The sequence below is a fragment of the Lytechinus pictus genome, chromosome 10 (genome assembly GCF_037042905.1).
Source record: "Lytechinus pictus isolate F3 Inbred chromosome 10, Lp3.0, whole genome shotgun sequence".
Lineage (NCBI taxonomy): Eukaryota > Metazoa > Echinodermata > Echinoidea > Temnopleuroida > Toxopneustidae > Lytechinus > Lytechinus pictus.
In genome coordinates this window covers 35,945,617-35,953,693 of record NC_087254.1, presented here as the reverse complement: position 1 = coordinate 35,953,693, position 8,077 = coordinate 35,945,617, and the positions used below count along the sequence as shown (strand labels likewise).

The window sequence follows — 8,077 nt, the reverse complement described above, 5'->3', positions numbered from 1 at the left end:
TATTTCTCTTGAAGAAACAAAATTATTACAATAAATCATACATAATAATAAATGAAAATAAGAATATCGAATTAAACAGTGATATATTTTTCCATCTAACAATACAGAACCATAATGTCATTACCAAATTATTAAATAAAATCATGTTATGTAACAATTGAAAACTTCACATCCACCGACCTATCCTCTTCAGTACAGATTCAATGACTGCCACTAATTAGACAGGGGGTGTATTGTGGTTGATTTAAGATGGTTTAAGAGGTTGGGTGGGAGAGGTAAGATGGTATAAGAGGTTGGATGGTAGAAGTAAGTTGGTGGGAGAGGTAAGATGCAATAAGAGGTTGGATGGTAGAAGTAGGGTGGTGGGAGAGGTAAGATGGAATAAGAGGTTGGATGGTAGAAGTAGGGTGGTGGGAGAGGTAAGATGGAATAAGAGGTTGGATGGTAGAAGTAGGGTGGTGGGAGAGGTAAGATGGAATAAGAGGTTGGATGGTAGAAGTAGGGTGGTGGGAGAGGTAAGATGGAATAAGAGGTTGGATGGTAGAAGTAGGGTGGTGGGAGAGGTAAGATGGAATAAGAGGTTGGATGGTAGAATTAGGGTGGTGGAAGAGGTAAGATGGTATAAGAGGTTGGATGGTAGAAGTAAGTTGGTGGGAGAGGTAAGATGGAATAAGAGGTTGGGTGGTAGAAGTAGGGTGGTGGGAGAGGTAAGATGGAATAAGAGGTTGGATGGTAGAAGTAGGGTGGTGGGAGAGGTAAGATGGAATAAGAGGTTGGATGGTAGAAGTAGGGTGGTGGGAGAGGTAAGATGGAATAAGAGGTTGGATGGTAGAATTAGGGTGGTGGGAGAGGTAAGATGGAATAAGAGGTTGGATGGTAGAAGTAGGGTGGTGGGAGAGGTAAGATGGAATAAGAGGTTGGATGGTAGAATTAGGGTGGTGGAAGAGGTAAGATGGTATAAGAGGTTGGATGGTAGAAGTAAGTTGGTGGGAGAGGTAAGATGGAATAAGAGGTTGGGTGGTAGAAGTAGGGTGGTGGGAGAGGTAAGATGGAATAAGAGGTTGGATGGTAGAAGTAGGGTGGTGGGAGAGGTAAGATGGAATAAGAGGTTGGATGGTAGAAGTAGGGTGGTGGGAGAGGTAAGATGGAATAAGAGGTTGGATGGTAGAATTAGGGTGGTGGGAGAGGTAAGATGGAATAAGAGGTTGGATGGTAGAAGTAGGGTGGTGGGAGAGGTAAGATGGAATAAGAGGTTGGATGGTAGAATTAGGGTGGTGGGAGAGGTAAGATGGTATAAGAGGTTGGATGGTAGAAGTAGGGTGGTGGGAGAGGTAAGATGGAATAAGAGGTTGGATGGTAGAAGTAGGGTGGTGGGAGAGGTAAGATGGTATAAGAGGTTGGATGGTAGAAGTAGGGTGGTGGGAGAGGTAAGATGGAATAAGAGGTTGGATGGTAGAAGTAGGGTGGTGGGAGAGGTAAGATGGAATAAGAGGTTGGATGGTAGAAGTAGGGTGGTGGGAGAGGTAAGATGGAATAAGAGGTTGGATGGTAGAATTAGGGTGGTGGAAGAGGTAAGATGGTCTAAGAGGTTGGATGGTAGAAGTAGGGTGGTGGGAGAGGTAAGATGGTATAAGAGGTTGGATGGTAGAAGTAGGGTGGTGGGAGAGGTAAGATGGAATAAGAGGTTGGATGGTAGAAGTAGGGTGGTGGGAGAGGTAAGATGGAATAAGAGGTTGGATGGTAGAATTAGGGTGGTGGAAGAGGTAAGATGGTCTAAGAGGTTGGATGGTAGAAGTAGGGTGGTGGGAGAGGTAAGATGGTATAAGAGGTTGGATGGTAGAAGTAGGGTGGTGGGAGAGGTAAGATGGAATAAGAGGTTGGATGGTAGAAGTAGGGTGGTTGGAGAGGTAAGATGGTCTAAGAGGTTGGATGGTAGAAGTAGGGTGGTGGGAGAGGTAAGATGGTCTAAGAGGTTGGATGGTAGAATTAGGGTGGTGGGAGAGGTAAGATGGTATAAGAGGTTGGATGGTAGAAGTAGGGTGGTTGGAGAGGTAAGATGGTATAAGAGGTTGGATGGTAGAAGTAGGGTGGTTGGTGAGATTGAATAACAGACTTAATAAAATGGGTTAAGACGGTTTAAGAGGTTGCATGGTAGAAGTAAGGTGGTAAGAAAATTGGAGGAATGATATTGGGGATCGGTGGTAGGAGAACGAGGGTGGCAGGAGAGGTTGGGTGACAGGAGAGACTGGATAGCGGGAGAAATAATGAGGTAGAATGAAAGAGAATTGTAAGAGAAGTAGCGTGGGTGACGATGTAGAGGTGGGATGTTAGCCTTGGTAAGAGATGGATGTTGGCAAGAGAGAGATAGGATATCGGGAGAATAAGAATGTAAACTCCGCCATGGTAATAAACAGCGCTATGAAAGTAAATAGGGGTCGAATATTTGGGGGCAGTATAGGCCTATGTTGTCGGAGCGTTGTGGCCCAGTGGATTAGTCTTCTGATTTTAAAACAGAGCGTCGTGGGTTCGAATCCCAGCCATGGCGTAATTTCCTTCAGCTAAAAATTCATCCACATTGTGCTGCACTCAACCCAGATGAGATGAATGGAAACCTGGCAGGAATTTATTCCTTGAAATGCCACCGCGCTGTAAAAAGGCTGCGGGGCTTAAGCCAGGGTAATAATATCCAAGTCCTTTGGAAGCGCATAGGGACGTTATGACATAATGTGATATGCGCTATACAAGAACTGCGTTATTATTATTATTATGTTGGAAGAAGAGTACATTGTAAAAACGTTTAAATTTTAAGTCCGTCACTCTTCCAAATACTGTTTTTGTTTAAACAAGTTGTTTAGAAAGTTTAAACAATTCTTGAAGTTTAATATAATATGAAAGAATAATATGAAATAATAATATTAAATAATGTTCTTCTATTGATTGATTTAAGTCAATGTTCAAGTGTTATATTACCTTTTCCTCGAATTAATTAAAAATATTGATTCACTGTATAGTCGTTCCAAATTCTCTAAATTCAATCTCAAATTCGTATAACAGTATTTAGTTTCAATATAATTTTTTCTTGCTTTTCTTTCTCTCTCTCTTTCTCATACTACCCTTTTAGAGCGCTAAAAGACTTAACTAAATTTGCGCTGTATGAAAATTTAGTATTATGATTATTGTTATTACAATGTACTTGGTAGTAGAAAATGGTGGAGCTGAAGCACCGGTCAGGAACCGGTTCTGCGGCCTCTGTATTGTCAAAAGCATTATCATGCACATTGATGAATCTAGAGACATACATCTACGTTTCATGTCTTTTCAGGTTCATATTATGTTGGCAGTAATTATGCTTCATGTATGTATGTATGTTTTATTTATTTAAATACGGGATAAGAAAACCTGCTATCAGCCGCAAGGCTGTTTTTCAGCAAGTCCGTACATAAAAGTTGAAAAAAACATAAAACAATAAATTATAAATCAAGAACAAAATAATAAATACAAGTACAAACATTTGAACAGATATAAGTTACATTGTACATGATGAAAATAAAGATTTGAGATAAGAGAATAAGCACTAAAAAAGCAACAAAAAATATATATACACATTCAAAACATTAACAAAAGTACAATCAATATACATGATAAAAAAACGAAAACAATACAATGGTCAGAATCTCAGTCAGCAACAATTACGGAAAACTAATAGGAAAGATATTTTGGATGCATTTTTTAAAAGCCGGTAGATTTGTTTGTGTTCTTACAGATTGGGGGAGATTATTGAATAAATGACTGGCAAGATATAAAGAGCTATTTTTCAAATAATTGGTGTGGGGTTTTGGAAGATAAATATACTGTTCGATATTTCTAAGTGAATGGTGCGTGTCCTTAATTGTAAGTTTTGAGTCTAGCACATTTGGAAGCAGATTATTTAATAGTTTGAATAGCAAAGTGACGAGGTCTTTCTTTAACTTTACATTTAAGCAGTCAACAGAAACAGTCTGATAAAGAAGTGTTCTACTGTAGCGACAATCCACCTGTAGAATTATAATCAATGCTCTGTTTTTTCAATGACCAAGTTTGTGAAAACGAATTGTTTCCTTAAGATTTAAATTATGCTTCATCTAATTTATTATGCATCTTTGGGGGGATATTACTGTCTATCCGAGAAGTGATCTTCGTCTAAATATTCAGATTAATTTAAATCTTATGGAAACAATTCGTTTTCACAAACTTGGTCATTGAAAAAATTAATTTCCCTTTTCATATTATAATCAGCACTAGTAAGTTTTATCATTCTTATCAAAATCAATCGAACCCAATGTGTGCATTTACGAGTTCATATCAATAACTTAAAAACTGGACTATATTTGCTTATTTTTCTTAATTAGGTAGACCTACGAGAACAAAACACGCAAAAATAATTGCGTCATGCTTCTAGACAATGCCGAAGATTATTTAATTCTTATATAAGTATTCATCAAAATCCCTTCCCTCATTTTCTTCTTGAGCTCAGCAGTAGCCTCTTATATAGTAACAAGCGCCCCCACACGCTAATTTTCGGTGATGGGCTGCATCGAATGTCACGAAGCATAATTTACGAATTGACTTCTACACCGCGGCGTCTCGTCACTGCGGCAGAAGGGTTGCTAAATACGACTTCTGATTGGTCGACAAGAATCTCGTCATTCTCGTCTGATTAGTCACTTGTACTTTACTGCTCCGTCTTTGAGGAATCATAACTTCCTTCTTTTTTTGATTGGACAGTAAGTTAATTATACAGCCAGTCTCCATCTTTCTGCGTAAGAGGATTGATTTTATGATCGCAACATCTGTAATGGTATTTGCAAACACATGTTTAGTGCAAGTCGATTTCCAAAAGTTTTCTGATGTCGAAACAAACGGTGTATAGGCTACGAAAATGATGCACATCCTCGCTTCGAACCTCTTACCGGCATAGTTGAAGAAAGTCATTATGGGAAGATAATATTCATTCGGCTTGTAGGCAACACTGACAGCGGAGAACAATTATGAATTATTTGGGGTTTTACCAACAAATTGGTTTATTTCATGCATATCACGCTTATATTTCGAAATAGCAAAGGAGGAGGGTTAAGAAAATCTTTGATGAACTATACAGTTAAACATTTGCTTTGTGTAACAAGAAACCCTCGAATGGGGGATAGATCAACAGTTGAATATCTTAACATCTATCAATCGTGTGTTTGTTCATTCTATGGTGTTATTCACCCCGCTGAGTTCACCTTCTTCTAATAATATCAATGCATAATACATCAACGTACTAAGACTAAACCATCAATGTGAAACCTTATATCTGAGTCTGTTTGCCTCACCGAATATTGAAGAATTTTAAGCACAATAAACCTCCTGTCTAGCCGGAACATTATTGCGATACCTTCTGAACAACAGACTGTTAGCTGCCGGTCCCATCACCATGGTTGCTTCGGAAAACCTCCTAGGTGCATCGACCATTTCATCGTCGCCATCATCTTATATCTATCCCAACTTTACTCAGTCATTTGACAACATGAATGAGAGCACGACCACCATCAACACCACCTTCGACCAGACCTCCGTCTTCGACTACGCCTCGACGTCGTACTACGACGACATCTGGGAAGAAAACCCCGCCGAGTTCTGGGTGCCCGTCATCATCTTCGGTCTCATCTTCTCAATCGGTATCCCTGGTAATGCCATCGTTCTCTACATCCTCCTGTGCTCTAGGAACGCCAGGACTGTGACTAACATGTACTTGGTCAATCTATCCCTGGTCGATCTCATCTTCCTGACCGTGGAAGCACCGGTCAAGATGAAGGCCTATTTTATGGTTCATGAACATGTTGATTCCGGTGGTACCAATATTATTCTTTGTAAGATCAGTGTATTCTTGATCTATGTCAATCTGTCTGTCAGTATCACCACCCTAGCAGCTTTGGCAATCAACAGATACTGCGCTGTCATGCATCCAGTTAGTACAAGGATACAAAGGTAAGTCAAATCAAACGGCATGCTTTGGTGCTCAAAGTATTTTCATACGATGGTGAAACGGCAACGTATAACATGTATAAATGCAAATGTATTGTCCTTTTTTATACTTCTAGGTATTTACCAAACTCAGAAACTACGTTTTTCAACTCTTTTGGAAAGAAGAAAATTAATCATTCTTGCATCGTGTCATCTTGAATGTTCTTGTGAGAAATCGTTAACAGCTAATATCACTTGGCGGAATTGTGTTCTTCTTATCTTTGATGATTATTTCAAATGGTGTGATGACTTGTCCTCAATCCACTCACGTGTTCATAGAAGAACATAATTACTCCTCGAAGTCTATATACAATAGAATGATTTGAAACCTACACTGGCAATGGAATATCACTTATTGGTTTTCCTTCCGATGGTGTTAATAGCTTACATTAGGTTTCTCTAATGAAGAGGATTATCATTAATAAGCATCTAATGGCTCTGAAGTTAAATCTAATATACTTTCTCAAATCGGAGTATGATTGTTTGCCATTCTTTTCTGTATTCAACAAAATAAAACATGATGAATTAAAAAGCAGAATATCATAGATTACATACATAGGAACATACAAATATTTTCAATTCATATTTTTATATTTTTTATCAAAAAGTTTCATGGACATTTTACATAGAAAAAAAATTATTCGATGTATATGGTGTAATAAAGGGTATCAAAAATCATATAAATGGAAGTTATGGCAAGAATATGTTGTCTTGACCGATGGCTGATACAAATGCTGTGAAACAACGTCCGGTCGTGTATCCATCTATTTATGTTCTCTAATAAGGAATATAAGAAGTCGGCGAGAAGTCACGAAACATTCGTCCTTTCCAGGAAAAAATTGTAAAGATACCTGTTTGGATAGAAATACTTTCTTTTGAAAGTGTTGTATTTGCTGTTCAATGGGGGAGATATAGATCAAGTAAATTTGAACAAGTCCTGTATATTTCTGAATATATGTCTTTTTCTTGTGTAAACATGCACATGTTACTTATTAAGTAGGGGAGATTGGATTTAAATAACATAGATTCTATGATTCTGTGGCGGTTTTCACCTCATGGATTCACAAGTTTAAAGATTTATTTAGGAAACAAGAGAGAGTTTTTATGTGGGTGGAAATGAATATACCCGGGAATAAATTGATTGCATGGATGTTTGTGGTTTAGTCGAATTGACCGTATCATTATTCACCGGTGATGCAGAAATCCTGAAAAAGTTCGGGATGCACGTTACAACCCGGCTAGGCAGTTTTAGATTAGGATAGTGTAGGCGCAAGTCTTTAAAAATAAGAATGGTTTGATGACAAAGAGAAAACATATAATTTTTAAAGAACAAGAATTAACTTTTTTCTGATAATATTTATTTGTTAGGGGAACAATTTTTTTAAAAGAAGGAGAACTTCACGTAGAGATTAATTTAAGCATGAAGCATGTCCAACATTATTGTTTAATTTCCATCATTCCTTATGACGGGTTTTTCTTTTTCAGTCATGCTGCTGTCATCATCTTTTAAAATGTTTTATAACGATAAAGAAAATCGGAATAACTGACACAAATTTACATAGAAAAGTCATAAAGCAAGGTTCAAATTGCTTTGCAGATGATTACTAGAAACAACTAGATATCAATTATGCCCCCCCCCAAAAAAAAAAAGAAACTGGTCGTATCCGGATGATAATAGATTCGTTAGTTCTAAAGTGAAAAAGCAGTGATACACAAACTGAATAAAAATTCAGTGATAACATTGACAATCAACTATGCTCAAAATGGATTGTATCAAACTTATATAAGCATAATATACTATACGCTTGAAGCTAATACCGCATTCTCCAGTAATGAATTAAATATATCAAATACTTCAAAATACGAGTGGAGGATTTTCTTAGTCTTCTCTCTTCGTTTACAAAGGGGAGAGCGGAGAGAGGACGGGAAAAAAGTCTGTACAATTGCGTTGAAGACAATTTTTTCTAAATGCAAGCAGTGAGTATAAGTTTGGGGAAATGTTTTTTTTTATAAGCTTACCTTATATTTTGCGTGA

The 8,077-nt window shown here is 37.8% G+C and overlaps 2 protein-coding genes across 2 annotated transcripts in view; one reads left to right on the top strand and one right to left on the bottom strand.

Annotated features, from left to right (window-relative positions):
* Positions 1-254: 254 nt before the first annotated feature.
* LOC129270559 (mediator of DNA damage checkpoint protein 1-like) lies at positions 255-5,490 on the bottom strand. The gene is made up of 2 exons (XM_054907921.2): positions 5,414-5,490; positions 255-2,112 (listed from the first exon to the last, which is right to left on the bottom strand). Exons 1-2 carry the CDS (start codon positions 5,488-5,490, stop codon positions 255-257), a joined length of 1,935 nt encoding a protein of 644 aa, XP_054763896.2.
* A 55-nt stretch (positions 5,491-5,545) lies between these two features.
* The window catches only part of LOC129270558 (galanin receptor type 1-like), an 87,950-nt gene continuing 85,418 nt past the window's right edge, over positions 5,546-8,077 (top strand). Inside the window, exon 1 of the mRNA XM_054907920.2 lies at positions 5,546-6,006. Coding sequence (XP_054763895.2) covers positions 5,546-6,006 — 461 coding nt within the window. The remainder of the gene's footprint in view (positions 6,007-8,077) is intronic.

What these genes read in the sequence shown, in the direction of transcription:
- LOC129270559 (XM_054907921.2), bottom strand. Translation starts at nt 5,490, where the DNA reads ATGGTCGATGCACCTAGGAGGTTTTCCGAAGCAACCATGGTGATGGGA. An exon ending in AACAGTCTGTTGTTCAGAAG is followed by an intron (nt 2,113 to 5,413) that starts GTATCGCAATAA and finishes CATTTTATTAAG; the next exon opens with TCTGTTATTCAATCTCACCA.